The sequence below is a fragment of the Rhinopithecus roxellana genome, chromosome 1, assembly GCF_007565055.1.
Source record: "Rhinopithecus roxellana isolate Shanxi Qingling chromosome 1, ASM756505v1, whole genome shotgun sequence".
NCBI lineage: Eukaryota > Metazoa > Chordata > Mammalia > Primates > Cercopithecidae > Rhinopithecus > Rhinopithecus roxellana.
The window spans coordinates 115902239-115922871 of NC_044549.1; the positions used below are offsets into that span (position 1 = coordinate 115902239).

Below are 20633 nucleotides of genomic sequence, written 5' to 3' on the forward strand. Positions count from 1 at the left end.
ATCTGTTTAGGAACCTTAAAACAGACTGGGCAGACATTTATGAATGACTCAACCCAGAGGTTCCTAGTTTTTTCTTTTCCTAAAAGCCCTTCCCTACCCTAGAGTCCTCTATATCCTCAATCCTTCTCCCACAGAAGAAAAACTCCCACCTCCACCAGATAGTGATATGTCATCAAGAAGAGAAGCAGGGCTGGGTGTGGTGGTTCATACCTGTACTCCCAGCAATTTGGGAGACCGAGCTGGGTAGATCACATGTGGTCAGGAGTTCGAGACCAGCCTGGACAACATGGTGAAACCCCATCTCTACCAAAAATATAAAAATTAGCCGGGTATGGTGGCAGGCGCCTGTAATCTCAGCAGTTGAGGCAGCAGAATCACTCGAACCTGGGAGACAGAGGTTGCAGTGAGTTGGGACTGCGCCGTTGCACAGCCTGGGCAACAAGAGTAAAACTCCATTTCAAAAAAAAAGAAGAGAAGCAATACAGAGTCAATGTAGCTTGGAAGGGTGCCATAAAGATGGGCAGTCAAACGGATTAGCGTGGGCGTGGCCAGTGGGTACAGTATCTCAACTATGATGTCCGCCTTCCCCATCTCACTGACTCTCCATTGTGAAAAGAACCTATACCTTGAAAAATCTAGCATCTAGCCATTGTAGTGCTGTTAAACAAGCTCCTTTTTAGGAGCTTCTGATCTGCTTTCTGCTACCCATCAGAATGACAAGTGCTTGTAGATTAAAGTGTAAACACGGGGAACAGGAACACTGTGAAATGACAATGTGATGTGACTCATCTAATGTTCAAGTGAAAAAAACTTGACAATGACCTTCTGTGCTTCTGCTCATAATGGGGTGTCTCCTGAAGAAGGAAAGTGGCTACAAATCTACAAAAATGTGGGGTCAGTTATTAAACTCCATGGCTCTAAACACTAAAACTCATGAGTCACCACAAGGGAACTTGGCAAGGAATGGCCACACCTTCTCAAGTAATAAAAACTGACCTGTTTCAGGTGAAAATCGAAACTGAAGGCCACAGCTGAAAAGCCAATGACAACTGTAAATTTCTTTTTTTTTTTTCCCCAGAGACAGAGGAGTCTCGCTCTGTCGCCCAGGCTGGAGTGCAGTGGTACAATCTCAGCTCACTGCATCCTCTGCTTCACGGGTTCTAGCAATTCTCCTGCCTCAACCTCCTGAGTAGCTGGGACTATAGGCACTCACCACCATGCCCAGCTAATTTTTTGTATTTTAGTAGAGATGGGGTTTCCCCGCGTTGCCGAGGCTGGTCTCGAACTCCTGAGCTCAGGCAATCCACCCACCTTGGCCTCCCGAAGTGCTAGGATTACAGGCCTGAGTCACCGCGCCCGGCTGTAAACTCCATTTTTAGTTGCTAATTACCATTTCATAGTCATAGTAACTTCTTGTATTGATTTAAAAATTAAGGTGTTGTCTAGTTAGTTATTAATGGAGAAATAACAGGCAGTTAACCCTAGTACAGAACTATTCATGAGTAATTTCCAAGTGAATTCTATGCTGCAGTGATGTAAAATTAATGACAGTGAATTTAAGAGAGGATAGAAGGTGTATCAGATTTCCCCTGTACTGTAATGCGTTTCTGTTTTCTGCTCCCCATTAGGGCTCCACGTGCCCTTGTACTTCAGAGCCCAGCATATAGTTAGCTGCTGATGAAGGTGGATCTTCCCAAGGTCAACTCAGCACAGCATTCCTAATCTCAGCAGAAATAAAGGCTGCTGCTCTTTTTCCAGGAAAGTCTTTTTTTAAGAGGCTTGAAAGCTGGGCTTGATGCCCTGTCTTCTCGTTTTACCAACACTTTCAAAATTTTACTCTAATCATTTTATTGCAAAGGTGATTACAAACAACAAAAGACTAAAGTATTCTGGAACTCTAATCCATGCTGTTATACTGTAATAAAAATATGGGGCTGCAGGGGATACCTGAACATTAGTGGTTGCGTGTATGGAGATGAGGCCACCTCACCTCAAAGTCGTGATTCTCAGACCAGGTGCCAGAGCAGAGATAGGGCAGAGTGCTATGCCTGAGCACAACCTTCTTCAAGACTCGGAGCAGCACGGTGTCGCTCTCAGGCAGTGATTTGTGTCTCTGTGCACCTCAAAAACTTTCTGCAATCTTAGTTTGTTTCTTCAGCCCCCTGGATGGCAGACAGGTTTTTGGGTGTGTGGCTGGAGCAGATATCCTTGAAGAGGAGAGGAGGGAAGAGCTGTGGCCCTTAGAGAGGGGAAGGGTGGGGAAGGGTGGGGAAAGGGTGATTCCAGCAAAACATCCACTTCCCATTCTCCTGCCTCACTGCCTTCTATTAAGATGGAGTCTAGAAACAGTCCTGGTACCAGAGAGATGCACCTGGCTGTAGAAACTACCAGCAGAAGGATTCAGAGGGATGGCCAGAGCCTCTTGTGTTCATACTTCCTGCAGACCAGATGTTGCTGTCCTGTTTGCTTTTCCTTCTTGAAGCTAAGGCCTGTATAGCATAGGAATGTGGGACCCAAAACCCAACCCAAGTGAGCCACTCTCAAGAGTGCTGCTGATCCTCAACTCAGCTCTACATTTAGAAACACAGACTGCCTGACTGTTCTGTCAGAAACTTCACTTCTGAAATGACAGGATGGGCAGGAATGAACTTGTTACTACGGCTTGAATTCTCACTGCCAGGAAACATGATAGCACAATTTTTTCATCTTTATAAGGGGATGGGAAATGAGAGGGGTATAATACAAAGCAAAGGAGCTACTGGACCGAACAATTTGAGAAGCATATGGCAACATGTGCTTTATTTGTGTCTGTTTAAAAGCACAACAAGAGGATAGGTGTACGTTTGCTTTTTCAGCTATCACAGTTATCTTTACTATGTCACAGATCCCTCACAGGACAATGTGCGATGCAGACTACTGAGGAACATGCTCCATAAATGCTGAAATAATTAATGAACAGGCCAAACAACAATGAAAATGATTCCAAATATTCTCTTGTCAGAAGAGACGATCCTAAATAATCTGTCTTGTGAGAGCATAATGTAAATGCATACAAGCTGGTGAACTATCCTATTCGCCATTTCACAGATGGAAAAAACTAAGGACCAGAGAGGTCAAGCTGCCCTGCACAAAACTCAGAACAGAGCCCATATTTCCTAATCTTGGTGTTCTTTCAATTATCTTCTCCTGCTAGGAAGCTCATTGCACCTAAAGGCAAGGGAGTTCCTTAGAATTGAGGGAGGAGGAGATGTCTAGAAAGTGGACCTTAAGCCACAGAATGTAAAAGGATTCCTGTGTTGGCAAAAGATCCATGGTGGATGAGAGTCAATTAACCTGGAATCTTCAGCAAAGCTCAACAGAGCTGTGACACCAGCAGGAATTTGAAGATGGGAGAGAAAAAGTGGAAAGAAGAAGGCAGAGAATTAAGAAAAGTGAGAGGAAAAGTTGGAAGGAGATCAAGTAGGAGAAAGGTAGAGGGCAAAACCCAGTCATTTGACATTTTTTGACTGCTAGCTTGCAATGGACCATGCTGAACATAAACAATTATCAGACGTGGCCTGTCCCACTTCAGCGGAGGCTGTGGCATCCTTCCTCTCAGCATCATCAGCCAGGACACTCTCATTTCAAATTCTAAGGGAAGGGACCAGCAACTGAGCCACCATTACCAATTCCTGCAGCACCCAAGTTTTCTTTGGAGGTTTCTCACTGAGGTATGTATTCAACTATTTTAGCCTTCCTTACTTAGGAACTCATGGTCCTAGGCAGAGAAGCAGCAAAAAACACAGGATTCATAGGCACGCACGAGTGTGTGCATGCACGCACATACACACACGATGCCCTAAGAAGATATCTGAAAAAAAAAAAAAATGCCTTTTCTGTACTGGTGAACTCCATCTCGATATAAAACCTCGAGACATGAGAAAACACATAAGATGAGTGCAAGAAATCCACATATAAAAAGGGACTTTCATTAAACGGTCACCTGTCCTTACAAAGAGGGAGAGATGGGAAGACGTTACTATATGCTCACAGGTCATCCGAGTTCCTTTCCAACATTCCTGACTGACTATAAAAACCTCTAAGGGCTGGAGAGGTGGTTTCACTTTCTAATTAAACCACCTTAAAATGAAATCCACCTGATCTGTAGAATGCATGGGTTAAGGCTGAGATTTCACCAACCTGCATGTATAAGCTATTTGAAAGGATCCTAAGAACAATAGATGGTTGTTCTTGGTAACTTGGAACTCTAGCTGATCAGATGCAACCCAGATGGGAAAATATGCTTCTGCAGAAAGTGATGACGGACCTCTTTTGCATCAAAATTTCACCATGGGAATTCCATCCAGTTTTCATTTTACGTTTGGTTAAAATATTTTTCCACAGTTGCCAAGTCACTTTTTGCCTAAGTCTAAGTTCTAAATCTTTCAATCCCTCCAAATTTAAGTCACAAAGGCTAACTTGCATTTCTCCCCACATTCCACATTTCTTATTCTTAAAATCCTTAGCCAATTTCTCAACCAGAGAAAGAATAAAGTGGGGGCAAATGAATAAATACAATTAAGATCTACAGGAATGAAAAGTACAGTTGCTTTTTTTTTTGAGATGGAGTCTCGCTCCAGCGTGATCTCGGCTCACTGCAAGCTCTGTCTCCTGAGTTCACGCCATTCTCCTGCCTCAGCCTCCCGAGTAGCTGGAACTACAGGCGCCCACAACCATGCCCGGCTAATTTTTTTTTTTTTTTTTTTTTTTTTTTTTGTATTTCTAGTAGGGATGGAGTTTCATCGTGTTAGCCAGGATGGTCTCAATCTCCTGACCTCGTGATCTGCCCACCTCGGCCTCCCAAAGTGCTGGGATTACAGGTGTGAGCCATCATGCCCAGCCAACAGTTGCTTTTCCGAAATGAAAGCCTTCTAGGTCAAGTGTTTCCTGTTTGAGATTCTGTGTGTAGAGTTAGCTAGGCCAGAAACACACTGGGTCCACCAGTCGGCACACAGTGGCTTTGAGAATAAGGACACTCCACCGTAGATACCTTCCAAGGGCCTCTGGGGACATGAACAGCAAGGAGGGCACCTGATATAGGACGTTGTAACCCACAGGGCATTCGCACGTGGGTAGAGTGTGACTTCTATGCACTGTTCTGCTCTCACAGAGGCCACTCAACAGTGCAACACCAAGTTACACACATGGCATTCAAAAAGGAAAAGCAAATTATGCTTTCTGAGCAGCAGTGTGTTTTACCTATCAAAAGCATCTAAGCAGTCAAGATGACAAAGCAGTCAATTTTTAATACAAATTATTGGCTGGCTAGACACTGGAGATCCAAAATAGATAAGACCCCCCCCCCCTTTTTTTTTTCAGCAGCAGTGCTTGCAAATAAGCCAGGTACATATATTTCAATACACGATTCATAATACTACTTCAATCTAACTTCATTTTCCATAGTCAATAACTATTGATTTAAATTTCTCTACTAGCATGCCTTTCTTCTGTGTTTAGCATGTCTCATAAAAGAATAAAATGGTATTTGTTCAGCAATTTTGTTTCTGAAATGGTGTTTTAGATGGGTGAATATGAAAATAAGCTTACCTCATCCCACTCTAAAAGGTAGTTGGTGATTTTTGAACCATTGTCAATCGGTGCCTAAAAAAAATAGGAACATGAGATTAGAGAAAGTTGTTCAGAGACAAAACTTATGAGCTACCCACCTGCCTCACATACAGTGTCTACGATAGTCCTGTGCTCTCCCCACAGGCGGATAAAGCTGATGGTCCCTGCATTCCTTGGTCAACCATCATCATACACTAACTCTGACATACCTCAACTGTAGAGAGAGTCCCCACTATGAATACATCATACTCCACAAATAGCCAAACCTGCCTACCACCACCACCACCTCTCCCTTTTTACACCGTCATGGTACCTTACTTCCTCTGGGGATAGAACTTTGAAGAGAGACTTTGAATTCAAGCATAGAGTGAGAACAAGGCAGCTGAGAAACACAGGCACTGCTGGATGTCTGGTGGAGCACAGTCAAGCTTTTCTTTTTGTAACATCCCACATACAGGTTTTTAATTTTTTAAAAGTACTTAAGATTAGAAAGTCATCAGTGACATTAAGGTTCCTCTTTTTTAAAAATGGGGAAAAAATGTGATCCTCTGGAGAGATGACTAGAAGCTATTCGCCCTTTCGTATGTTAACAAAGAGAAGTTTCATCATTTGCTTTCCTCTTAAAAAGCATGCTGAGATCTGCTTCGCTGAGCAAGTGGGTTTTTAACAATGGGAAGGGAAATAAAGAACTCTGGAGAAAAGAATGTTTTTCAGGATTCCAAGAGCTACAAGTGATGCCGCAGTGGGGTCTCTTGGAGCATTAGGGTAGAGAGATCTAGAGAGACAGTGGAACTACAAGTTGGGGGAAGCAACCAGGAAGAGGAGTTGGATCATGTCTCCCACTTCAAAAACATGCCAGGGCCGACTCTTCCCTAGGAAAGAGCAAGAGCCCAGCAAACAGCATGGTACCTTGCCCCTGGCAAAAGGCAGCTCAGCTTCCCCTGAGATGTATCTGAATCCTACATCGGCTGTTTGTCGCACATGGTCTGGCGCTAGCTGTTTAATATCAGTATCAACAACTAATTTCATGTTCCAAGGATAGGTATGATAAATAATTGGGAGAATATGTAAATCACCTACTAAACCACCCAGTTTTATAGGAAGCACTCAGTAAACAATTGTTATTGCTCTATTATGGTTAGTAATAAAACATCAGGGGCCCAGGCCCGTTCCTTCCCTTCCTTCTCTCTTTTGAGTCACACAATCTTTGAGTCCCAAAACTCAGATCTCACGTGAGTGCTCTAAGTCCTAAACTGTTGTTGTAGGCTTTTGTGGGCTCAATTTGGAGGAGAGGATAGTGATGCATTTATAATATTATAAAGTTATAAATAACCGACAAAATCAAAGTTTTAGATGAGAACCCATCTCTAAGATGAGAACTCCAAAAAAATAAAACAAACTGTTCTCTGGTAGTTTCTTTGATGATATCCTACCCCATTACTAGTCCCTTAATTCCTTGAGGGTGGGTACACTGACTTAGGTTTTTGTTTTGCCTTATCTCCTGTGCAAGTAATAACTGCTGCTGACGAACAAAAAGATGTCAGATCTTTAGTGCTTTCAGCATCTTTGTGGATTCAAGGACAGACTGGCAGCCAGAGAATGTTCCCCTGTCCTTGTGCCCCCACCTGGAGCACTTTGATGAGGGAATCTGTCCTAAGGACATTTAAATGAAAACTGAACTGAATCCAGAACTTTCAAGTTTGTACATGACTGAATGTAACAAGAGTATGTTTCTGATTTACAATTGAGGAACGGGAGAAGGAAAATGTGAAACATTTTCCTCCTAATAAGAAAATTCTTTCTTGAAGTTGCTGGTCTGCCTGAGACCTGAAATTCATCCAGGTTTTAAGCAGAGTATGCATCAGTGATTCCCAACTTTAGGTTTATAAGACCCCAGGGTCCCTCAGGTAATCTAAAGACAAGTTCTTATATTTTCCAAACAAAATGGATTTTAATTCTTTCCTTACAAAGATATATTTACATATATATGTGTAAATATAGAGCACATTTTTTAAATGGATATGTATACTTCAAGGAATTAAATGATGATGCCAGTTGGGTGTTAAAACTCTGAAAAGGTGGGGAATCACTGACCTGGATTATCCCTGGAAGCCAGGAAGGAAAATAAAATAGTTCAGATACTAAGCCAGTTTAAACTTTGCTTTTGTCCAAGTAACACACTCAATGCTGGCCACTGGCTATGAGAATGCAGCTGCCCACCTGAGAGGGATCCACAGAGGCCCATGCTTTGCTGCTAACCATAACTCTGAATTGCTTTCATCAGCTCCCTAGATCAACCTGACTCTCCGGGCCAGAAATGAAAAGATAAAATATTTCTTCACTAATAATGGATCTTCCTAGCCATTTTCTTTCTTTCACACATTAGTATTCTCCCTGCAAACCATAAATCCTTATCTCTTACCTCCATCTATTTTACATTTTAGATTATATTTTAAAATATTGATGTAGAGAAATAAGTGCTACAGAGATTGGTAACAATCTACTGTTTTCTTACAAACACACAACTATGATTAACAAGCCAGTGATGCCCCTTGAGGAAGGGGCAATATGATCTCTTTTTGGTAAGAGCTATTTTTAGGCAGTGAATTGTATTTCATGAAAATACATAATTCGGTCTTTTTTTCTTAGATAATTAGTAATCCTGACCGATGTATGGCCCCATTAGTGGAACTTAATGAAGTACTAACATACTTCAGATCACTAAATGTTCTAGGTTGTTTTAAATATTAAACATTTCAGTATCATCACTGAAAGAAGCCAAAAGGGCCATAAAACTACTTTATCTCTGAATCTTTCTTGATAAAAGCTTTTTCCTAAAGTCCTCAAATGTTTGTTGAAATGAACTAAACTATTAGAAAGTGATAAGATGTAGGTATTTTAAGTACCTATATCACTTATACATATTGCTTATGACCCTAAGACATTCAGAAAATACTGCTGCAAAAAAAAAAAAAAAAAAAGCTAAAGCTGGATTTTGCAGTTCCCTCCTCCTACCCCTTTGCCCAACTCTTACAGAAATGACAACATTTTAACAATTGGTTGCACATACTTACTATGCAGAAAACATATCACAAAACTGGGATCGTGCTAAAAAATATTTCAAATGGCTATAGACTGACATTATATTAACTCGAGACTCTTTCTCTGTTGCCCAGGCTGGAGTGCAGTGGTGTGATCATGGCTCACTGCAGCCTTGAAACTCCTGGGTTAAAGTGATCCCCCCTCCTCAGCCTCCCAGGTAGCTGGGACTAGAAACACGTGCCACCATACCTAGCTAATTATTAAAGTGAGACAATTCTTGATGCTTTGAGCTACCCACCTTCCACTGCAGGGTTAGTGAACTTTTGCTCCTGTGTGCCAGCTTAGGCGGGAAAGGACACTCGGGTGCACAGCTGTGGGTGGTGAAGCTAACAGGCTCGGAGCAGGATCCCTTTACGGAATTGTACATGGCATACACCCTGAAAACAAAACGGACATAGTCAGTGGCAGTGACTCATCATAGAAGACCAGGATTCTTATCTTTGTTTCACCCTAAGGCTTTCTGTAGATGAACAGAATTTCTTACAGAGTGAGTACCATGCTCTTGCTCTTATCTGTTGGTCTTGTCCTGACCTATGGTTAGCATTAACAGGGGACAGTCATCCCAACAGGTATTTGTCTCAGTGTCTGCCACCCATCTCCATTTCAAAATAGGCAGGATCTACTGACTAGAAGAGATTATTCTAAATAAGAAAATAAACCTTAAAACCCAGAACGATCTCCAAATACACGTTCTAAAAACCAATTAGCTACTACTTTCTGGTTGACTTTATGTGGAAAAAGGCTAAGAGTTAAGAGCTGGATAAAAAGGCAAAAGAAACAGTAATGAGAGTCCACAGACTGGAGAGACAGCATAGAAGTACAAACAGGGTAGATATCATCTTTGAACTACATTTAATACTGTACACATTTATGTAAAACTATGGATGTTTCACACAGAAGCATGTATGCTAAACTTCTCCAATTCAACAAAAACAATGTTCAGGTACAGTTTAATCCATGTAAATATTTAACTCTTCTACGTGAAGCCAAGACTAAAGATGTTCGTTCCATACACTAAAATGTTTGGCTCAACACTGCAACATATGTGCCTGATTTCTCCAGAGAAGCCATGAAGAAAAAGCATAGAACATGCTATTACAATGCCACACTCTTCAAATAGCATAAAATAGGGCTATGTTGATTTTTATTATCTTCCTACTATTCCATTTTTTATATTGGGAATTTATTTTTTCAAAATTGAATATGTACTCTTAAACAACAACAACAACAACAACACAACAACAACGAAGCCTTTGCTGCCTAAAACAGATGTAAGGATTAAACTATTCACAGAGTTGGCAAATAGATATTGAGCCCTTAATTCTTACAGCCACCCTCTCTGAGGTAGGGAAATCTTACTACCCACTGCAGACAGAAGGAAACACAGAGATGAAGTAAATTTCCCAAGGCCACACAGCTAGAAATTTGGATCGATGGTATTCATCCCTAGAAGTCTAACCAGTATACGGTATTGCCTACTCCCCTTGTTCATCCTGCAATCATGTTTCTCTAAACACCACAATCCACTTCCCTTAGCTCTACCCAGTGAACACAAACAACAGGTAAAGATAACAACATTATGGAAGGTCCCAATTGTGTGTGTGATTTGCAAAGTCATTTCTCCACAAAGTCCATCATGAAAAATTCGTAGAGGCCATACACGTCAAAGGCACTAATAAATACGTCTACTTTCTACCTCAAAAGATAAAAATACATGCATATTACATATTTGATCTATTTGCCTTATGGGAGGACAGCATGAAATTTGATCCAAACAAATAATTCTCATCATTAGGATCCTCTCCACCCAACCTCCGATGAAGGAAACAGTCCTTTTTGCACACACTGTAAGTAAGCATGTGATAATATAAAACTAAATGGTAGATCTGGCAAGATCATTTCCCTGTGTTAGGATGGGCTCACTGGGAGTAAGTTACTTTAAATGAATCACAACATGTTCCAGACATGGGCAGGGCTCAAGCCTGAACTTTGATACACAGAATTCTCCAACAGGTGACTCATGGGTTGCATCTGACCCAAGACACGTGTGTGTGTGTGTGTGTGTGTGTGTGTGTGTGTGTGTGTGTGGTGGCAGTGTGCAAAAACATGATGTTTTGAAGTGTTAGAGCCACCTAAGAATTAAAGGATACAGGCAATGACCATTACAAAAAGAGACAACCAGACACTATGCATTCCTAATAAAGGACTATGTCACTAACTATAAAACTGTCTTGGCAGAAAAACTGAACCTGTATCTGATTAAACCTCTTCATCGCTTTATAGGAAATATAGAGGACAGGAGAACAATATTAAGCAACATAACACGGATGCAATCAGCCAAATTCATACTTGTGGAAAACTCTACAGGACAAACAAATTAATCTAACAGATAAGTTGCAAGAAAGAGCAAAAGATAAAGGGAAGAATGAATGGATTAAAATAAAATTTAAGACATATCAACCAAACCACATATTCACACATGTTTGAATTCCAATTACAACAAACTAAAGAAACAGAATTTTCATTCTTAGAACTGAGGAAATGGGAATAGTCCCTGGATTGTGAAGACATTTCCGGTGTGTGTGATGATGATAATATAGTTTATAGGTGAAATAATATGATGTCTGAACCTTACTTCAAAATCATCAGGGCAAGGGAGGGGTAAGTGAGGACACTGAGGTAATAAGAAGTTGAGAGATGAGAGTTCGTTCAACTCTTATCTACCTCTGATTATATCTAACATTTTCTGAAATAAAAAAGTAAAAATTAAGACTTCACTGAAAACTATCTGGAGTTCTCTCATTTTTAAAACCAAACTTCTGGCTTCTCTTAAAAACTAGAGGTTTTAGCAACACTTGGCCCTGTTTTTTTTTTTTTTTTTTTTTTTTGAGATGGAGTCTTGCTCTGTCACCCAGGCTGGGGTGCAATGGCATGATCTCGGCTCACTGCAACCTCCGCCTCCAGGGTTCAAGTGAGTCTCCTGCCTCAGTCTCCCAAGTAGCTGGGATTACAGGCACCTGCCATCATACCCAACTAAATTTTGTAGAGATGGGGTTTCACCACATTGGCCAGGCTGGTCTTGAACTACTGACCTCGGGCAATCCACCCGCCTCGGTCTCCCAAAGTGCTGGGATTACTGGTGTAAGCCACTGCGCCTGGCCTCACTCGGCCCTCTTTCCTGCACTGTAGTAATGAGCTAAATCTGTGGGCAGCTCCCTGCTTTAGATGGAGCAGGTGCTGAAGAGTCTGCTAGAGTCCCCACCATTCCTACTGTCTCCGCAGCACTGACACTGCTTTTCAGCTGACCCTTCCCAACCCACTTTAGCTGTTTAGGTACTCTGCCTCCACCCAGTAAGTATGTCAGTTTGCAATGACTGGGCATTTGCCTACAAATGCAGAGTTATACCCAGGCAGGTCAGGTCCTAGATGTTCACAAAAACAGCTGCCACCAAAAAGCTAGATAATAGAGCAGAGGGAGGGAAGCAGGGAAACAGCCTGCAGAGTACTAGCAGGATGCAGTCAGTTGTCTGGGGAGAGGTAAATTTGGTCTTAGTCAAGTTCTTTGGGATTCTTGGAGCCAGCAATCCATACCTCCTAGGCTGGGGAGTCATGAGTGATGGAGACTCCTGGTGGCCAGGCTGGGAGGATGACAGTGGGGATAAAAGTAAAAGAACATGATGCAGGTTAGAACTTTGAGGTACTTGAAAACAGATAGTTGTATGGGCCAGAAGGAGTTAGTTATTTTTCTTGCCTTTAATCTTAAACAATGTTATGGTAAGGAGTCAATGCTTTTCACACATAATATTTTGTCAGCAAAGGAAAAAAGATCTATTTGTATGGCAATATAAGTACGCTGCATGTAGTACAAAAGTTGGCACCATACTTAAGTATCCCTTGATTACATCTGTCAATTATAGTTCAGTAAAGGGACAGCGACTTACTGTAATAGTGACTAGCAACATTTTTACCAATAACTTTTATAGAAAAGAAAAATCTCTGCTAATGATGCTACATTTTAAAGAATACTGCAATATATTTTTTCACATAATGGCAATGAGTTTTCCATAAATATCATCATGTGAAAGGACAATCTGTGGAGTACAGTCAGTTTCTTGGATTAAGTAAATCAGCAAACAGTTCAGTTTTTGTTGCATTTATCTCAAGAAAAGAAAACATTTTTCTAACAATATAATTAATCTTGTTTTCACATTTGTTTCAGCTTAAATCCTGGCGAAATGCTTAGGAAACAGGTGCTCCAAGAATTTCAGAAATATGCCTCCAACTTTTTCTAGCACGATGTAACATACTAGGAGCCACAACTTCTGGTCAATAACATGTATTTTATAATCCTTCACTGTGCTTGTCAACCATATTTTTGGAAATGTTTCACTGCACAATTTTTCTGGGAAATGTCATTATATGATATCATCTCTGGGCAACTTGTTTGCCAAATTGTTAAGGAGGATGACTAGAAAACTGCTTCAAAATTTTCATGAAATTGCTATCCAGGCCGGGCACGGTGGCTCAAGCCTGTAATCCCAGCACTTTGGGAGGCCGAGATGGGCGGATCACGAGGTCAGGAGATCGAGACCATCCTGGCAAACAAGGTGAAACCCCGTCTCTACTAAAAAAAAATACAAAAAACTAGCCGGGCGTGGCGGTGGGCACCTGTAGTCCCAGCTACTTGGGAGGCTGAGGCGGGAGAATGGCGTAAACCCGGGAGGCGGAGCTTGCAGTGAGCTGAGATCCGGCCACTGCACCCCAGCCTGGGCGACAGAGCGAGACTCCGTCTCAAAAAAAAAAAAGAAATTGCTATCCATTCCTTCACTCAAATTCCTGATTATCCTATTACTGATAAAAATATAAACTGTTGACTACCACAGTAAAATGGTCATTGTAATGCCATTATTAATTATAGAACTACCAATTAAAAGACAAATATATTTTTCTGGCAAATGCATATACAGCATACATTTGTGTATGTATAAATATTTATTTGTATAAATAAGTGTATAAATGTATAAATGTTCGTGTTTGTGAAATTACATATTTATATATAAGTATTTAAAATATAATGTAATTTATTTACATTTTGGATTTTTCTCATTTCTCCACACAATCTCTCATCTCTGTCTCTGTCTGTCTCTCTCACGCTTTCTCTCTCTCTCTCTCTCTCTCTCTCTCTCACATACACACACAGAGACAGGAGATTTTCTATTAGTGGCTTTATACAATACATAACACAATGCCCTTTAAAGAAGCACTGAATAACCTTGATGATTACAAATGGATTCCTTTGAAATATTGTATGAACACTAAACCAAAAAAATTATTTGTGTTAAGAATAGGGTAACAAATATGAAAGTGATTTTAATAAAGATCCTTTACTAAAGGTCTCCCTAAATTTTGCTAACCAATGTGTGCATCAGAGAGGGGTATTATCTTCCTCAATCACCACTAGGAGATTAGGAGAAGAAAAGAATAGTGACTGAACAGATGTGTAAGAATGATACACAAAAACTCATAGGAAAAGTGGAAAAGAAGAAACATTTTGTAAACCTGAAATGTCTTGAAATGTCTTGGAATATAATTTTCCATGTGGAATCTGGCTCAAATGGCATGACAGATGCCAACTGAAGCAGCCACAGGCATGTAAGCTACAGCACTGTCTAAAGGATGCCACTAGTCTCAATAAATTCCCAGTAACAGTGAGTTGGTGGCAAGAGCTGTTCTGGCCTAGTAACTGAAGGCAAGTACCAGGCAGTTAAATGACCAGGCTTCATGACTGAGACTGCTATTGAAAAAGAAGGTTTGTGTGTCTGATGGGTGAACTCATGCAATAATACTAATATGGGGGTGGGGGTGGGGGGGGTTGAAAATGAGAAAAAGCATTACATGAAGATATCAAGCAATCAATGTGAATAAGATAGACTCAGAGTAGCAAAACAAAAAGTAACAAGGAATATAAGAACAGAAGTCTACGTGAGACTTCAGTACATGATTTAAGAAAGAAATCTTACTCTTAAAATGTGCAATATTAAGAATTGGAAGAAAAAAATTTACCTTGTTTTGTGCTGCTAAAACAAATATCTCAGTTTTCAAAACTGGCTCTACAGACTTCCATCACTTTCTAAATTGGTAATGCACAAACAAAAATGGCAATGAATTTATTTATTTACTTATTTAGAGACAAGGTCTCACGCTGTTGCCCAGGCTGCAGTGCAGCAGCTGCAATCAGGGCTCACTACAGCCTCAACTTGTATCATTAAGTCCTTTTTTTTTCAGAGCGTGAAAAAACTGCAACAAGCTTGGGAAAACCAAAAGGTAGTACTTATACATGACTTTACAGGTCTAAAATAGATTTGATCATATATTTGCTCTCATCCTATTTTCCTGAGGCTGGTATCATTATCATTCTCATTTTATAAATGACAAAACAAGACCAAAGAAGTTTCAATGGCTCGCTTAAGCACACACCCTTAGTAAATGACAGACTCATTAACTCCAAGTTGCAAGCTATGTCCACTATGCATCATGCTGCCTCACCAAAGCAATTCAAGGCAGAGGAAGTTACATCTAAGTAAGAGTTGCAAGTGTTAAGATTCTTCTCTAGCTTAAAAAAGAAAAGACTGTAAAAGGAAAAAGAATGTATGATCTACATGGACCGTGCATCAGGCAGTGCACGAAGACTAAATCTGGACTATAGACATTTTTATTAGGAGAGAAAGGACGTTAAAAAAATATGAAAATTGACCATCACCAAGGAGAGAGAACTTCCTATCTTCCTGGAAAGCAGAGCGGTAGAACAAATAACAGCTGGTGGCACCCTAGGTTGTACGTGTTTGGTGTCACACGTGTGTCAAATGACAAATGCAAGGAGTCCCAAATGTGTCAGGAGAAAGTCTAAACCCAAGGCCCCTAGGTGGTAAACCCCAAATGCTCCCATCCTGTACCTTTTGGGGAATCCATTAACTATTCTATCTGCTCAGGAGTTCAAGATGTTCACAGGTTTTGTTGGGAAAAATAGCTGATGAGCAAGTGTTCTCAAATTTACCCTTTGTGATAAGTGTTTAAAAAAAAATAAATGGAACAACAGACAGGATGGTAAATAAAGGAAAGGCTCTTCATGACATTTAAGTTTCTTAAAAAGGATATTGTAAGCTCATGAATGAGCAGGAAATTAATAAAGTAAACCTTTACTAACCACAGGAACAATAAACTGTTAAAGCACGGAGCAGAAAGAAACATACGTTAACAATTAATAATAGATAACATTTACATGACTTTTACATTTTCTGGTTTGTTGTTACATTGACCATTTTGAAGAATGGTTAAAGCATTCTATTATCATCTTAGCTTCACAAATTACACAGATCTTCTTGTACAAAGCGTGTGAAAAGTTCAATATGTTTGGGCGGAAGCTAATTGACTCAAAATCCAAAGTTTTGATTTAAACAGGAGGAGATGGTTGCAATAGAGTTCACCTAAACAATATGATAGCTAAGCAGATGTGCGCTTTAAGCCTTAATGCAAAACAATTTGCTCTGATATACATTACTTTAAACTTATTTTTAAGAACTCATGCAGTTAATAAGATATTACATCCTCAACACACATCCTTGCTTTACTACCTTGTTTTTACTGAGCAAATCATGGCAGAGCGTTCTCTGTGACTTGACCAAAGTTGAAACAGCCAGTTCAGGGCAGAACCAGACTCGCACTCAAGCCTCCTGATAATTCTCATATGCTCTTCCTACTAGACTACCTTGCCTCCAACCTCATGCTGAAATCACAAAGAAACTGATGATGTGAATTAACCTTTGGAAAGTATAATAATAGATGCATATTTCTTTTCTTTTTTTTGGAGACCGAGTCTCGCTCTGTCACCCAGGTCAGAGTGCAGTGGCGTGATCTCTGCTCACTGCAAGCTCCGCCTCCCAGGTTCACACCATTCTCCTGCCTCAGCCTCCTGCCTAGGTGGGACTATAGGCGCCTGCAACCATGCCCGGCTAATTTTTTGTATTTTTAGTAGAGACGGGGTTTCACCATGTTAGCCAGGATGGTCTTGATCTCCTGACATCATGATCCGCCCGCCTCGGCCTCCCAAAGTGCTGGGATTACAGACGTGAGCCACCACACCTGGCCAACAGATGTATATTTCATGCTTACAATTTTATTCTGCAATCTTTACGTATGCATATATAATTGAAAAAAAAAAGGGAAAGTGTGTTGTTGTACATCCAGTTAAATAAAACTACTGGGGAACTTAAATATTAGATAAAATAAAGATTTAAAAAATGTTTTTAAGTGTTATGGGTCATATTCAGACCTGCTTATTGGCAAATGAATAGATGGATGGATCTTTAAATAATCAGATGGTCTCTCTAAAAATTCAGATAACACTTTCCTCCTTACAGATCTGTGGTTGGCTGGGTTTCTTCCTAAAATAAGCTAGCCCTACCTTCCAGAGTAGTCACAGTAGAGATTCCAGAAAATCACAGTAGAGATTTCAGGCTACACATCATACCACATGGGTTAACTGTTTTGCCAAATGGAGTTCATTCTCGTCAGAGATAATCTGATGCTTGTATTACTTGCCTTTTTCAAAATCTATTGGCTTTTAAGGTTAAATGGTGTGCTTGCAATAAGGAAAGGGCTTCTTTAGTCATTTGAATATACAGTTTATATGATGGTCTATAAGAAACACTGATATGCCCAAGGTAAAAAAAAAAAAAATTCAACTGTTTTATAGAAAGAAACCGTTAAACCACAGTCCAACAGATCTTAGAAGGCCATGTAAAATTACTTTTAAAATGATTTTCAGTGTTTAACACCTAATTTTCTGTTCACAGAAGCACTTCTGTGTCTTCCCAGTTACTATGGTCTTGAGAGTCAATGAATGGCCCATGAGCCATGGTACTAAAACTTATAGCAAGGTAAGCAACATTCACCAAAAACTTAAAAGGGGGCACAGGTTTTTGCTTTAGCCACCTGGATTCTCCAATACAGTTTGGCTCTTATATCCTAACTCACCTCACATGATAATCTGTTGCTGGTCTAAGATCTTTCAGGTTACATTCTAATTCTTCTCCACTGTAAAGAAAAAGCATTCATTAGTTGCTAATACCAGTTTCAAAAGCAAATGAGATTTAGAATTTGGGTGTCCAGTAATGTACTGACAATAATTCATGAACTATTATGTCAGATTCCACCATAAACCAGAAATAAACTTTCTTATTTGATATTATTATTTGTTTGGGACTAGAAAATCAGGTTCCTTTTAATGATGCCATCTTAGATCTTGAAAATGGCATGGTTAACTTACTATTAAAATTCTAAAAGATCTTATCACTTCTTACAAGTAAATACATAAAAGTAACTAAGTAAGCAAATGAATGAATGAACAAACTAATGAATAAAAACGATCACGCCAACTGTTAACAGAAGGCACCTTCCATACTTACCTTGGCAGGAACCTCAATTATCTCAACTCTGGACTGTCTTAAGAAAAATCACAATCTCACTTCCTCACTTACCAATGCACCCAACAAATAGCTCTCTTAAATAAAATAAAACCATTTATATCCTCAAAAATTGCAACTGAACCTCAACTTAAATCATGAGGAAGTAACCAACACAAAATAAGGAATGTTCCATTGAAAATTTTTAAAAAGGTGAAAGGTGTGTGGGCGTGTGACTTATTTTGTGTTCTTCAAAAATATCAGTGTTATAAAAGTGTAAGAAATACCGTGGAAGTGTTCCAAATTAAAGAAGGCTAAAGAGACATGACAACTAAAGGCACTGTCTGACCCTAGACTAGCTCCTGCGCAGAAGGGGGTGGAAAACTGCTCAATTTTTCAAAATAACAGGCATTATTTATGGACCAAGCGACAAAGCTGGAATATAGACAACAGATAAAGTATTATATCAATGTAAGTTTATGAAGTTGATAATTACACTGTGGTTCTTTAAAAAAAAAAATCTTATTTATAGAAAATATCCTGAAGGATTTTGCATTCAGGATTTTGCAATAACGGACATAAGTTACATATAAAACTTATGAAAAAAATATGGATTGAGGACAGAAAGAGGAAAAGAGGAAGGAGGTCAAATGATAAAACAGAGTATAAAGTTAATAACAACTGAATGTGGATATGGAGTATACATGTATTCCTTGATTTCTCTATTTTTGGGACATCTTATAAGTTTGAAATTATTCCATATAACAGGCTGGGTTTTTTTAAGTTGTGAACTGGAAGTTACGTCCAGACCTTGCCTGAAGCTCTGTTGTTTAGCCTACACTGTATCTTTTAAAATATCTTGCATTTGCTCCATTAGTTTAATAACAGGGAAGTTTGTACAATAATTCAGATTTTCAGCATCTTTTGAAAAAAAAATTCAAAGAATCAGCAAATTTTAGCAACAATCGACTTAGGCTGAGCGGCAACCGTTTCCTTTCGATGGCAACAGGAACTCTCCTGTTCACCTCATTTTCAGCCGTTTCACTTGCTTATGTATGTTACCGGCCGAATCTCTCTGGGCATTTGAGGCTCTAGCTCCTGCCACTAATGTTCATCTTGCATGAAAAGGCTCTATCCACAGTTGTCCCTCAGTATACACAAGGAGATCAGTACTATGATCCCACCCCCACACAGCGTATACACATACTTGAGTTCCCAGTTGGTCCTGCATATCCGCAGGTCTCACATCCTGTGAATATTGTTCTGGTCTGCATGTGGTTGACAAGAATCCATGCAGTTGAGACCTGTGTTGTTCAAGGGTCAACTGTATCTGTTCCTTGCCAGGCATGGGGGAGATGGCACTCTGTATTTCTTTTTTTTTTTTTTTGAGAGGGAGTCTCTGTCACCCAGCCTGGAGTGCAATGGCACGATCTCAGCTCACTGCAACCTCCGCCTCCTGGGTTCACGCCATTCTCCTGCCTCAGCCTCCCGAGTAGCTGAGACTACAGGTGCCCACCACCACGCCCGGCTAATTTTTTGTATTTTTAGTAGAGACGGGGTTTCACCGTGTTAGCCAGGATGGTCTCCAACTCCTGACCTCATGATCCACCCGCCTCAGCCTCCCAAAGTGCTGGGATTACAGGCGTGAGCCACTGCGCCTGGCGGTACTCTGTATTTCTTTAAAGTTGATACTAATTCTGATTTTTCAGACTAGAATAAAATGGTGGTGAGCCAGAGTTAGGAATATCCTAAATACAGTGGGGAATCCCTGGAGTGTTATCAGAAGGGCAGTGATCTGGCCTGAATTTTGTTTCTGCAGTGAGTTGGCAAGGTTGTAGAAGAGCAAGAGTGGGGGGTGGAAGACCCTCAAGAGACTCCTGAAGGCATCCAGGGAAGACAGTGGAGGTAGCCTGGGTAGCAAGAGGAGGACACAGCAGCCACAGGGCTTACGTCCTTAACCTCTGTCCCTCTTTGCTCGTCAGGAAGACTGCGGAGCAAGAATTAGGAACAGGAAAGGGGAAGATACGGCTCTATGGCACTGATGCAACAGGGAAATAGGAGAGAATACAAACATCTCTGGCAGAAAAAGTGAGGATTGTGTGACCACATTATTACCCTGGGCATGGGCAGTCACGGGAGGGTCCTCTCACAGGGAGGCCAAACAAGCAGTTAAAACAAAACTGACTTTCTCATTTCCTGCTCTGCAAATCTGAGTAGTACCCAGTAACTACAAAGAAGAAAGATATGGCCCTAAAATTTTTCTCACATTTACAACATGGTTATAAATCTTTTGAATGGTCAATACCTGGGAGTCCACAGAGCAGAAGGGGCTAATCCCTTCTCTGTGAGCTAAACTTTTGACCATTTAAGGCCTCGAAATGAAATGTTTTAAAGTATCTTTATTACAGGCTGGAAACTATTGTGGAAGGTAAGAAATAGGGTAAGGCCGGGCGCGGTGGCTCA

General features: G+C 40.4%; 1 protein-coding gene across 4 annotated transcripts in view; it reads right to left on the reverse strand.

Annotated features, from left to right (window-relative positions):
• The window catches only part of FNDC3B (fibronectin type III domain containing 3B), a 373640-nt gene that overhangs the window by 90319 nt on the left and 262688 nt on the right, over window positions 1-20633 (reverse strand). For all 4 annotated transcript variants that reach the window (XM_010356910.2, XM_010356911.2, XM_030929406.1 and 1 more), the window contains 3 exons: window positions 17743-17802; window positions 8948-9086; window positions 5587-5640 (listed from right to left, as the gene is read on the reverse strand). In XM_010356910.2, coding sequence (XP_010355212.1) covers window positions 5587-5640; window positions 8948-9086; window positions 17743-17802 — 253 coding nt within the window. The remainder of the gene's footprint in view (window positions 1-5586; window positions 5641-8947; window positions 9087-17742; window positions 17803-20633) is intronic.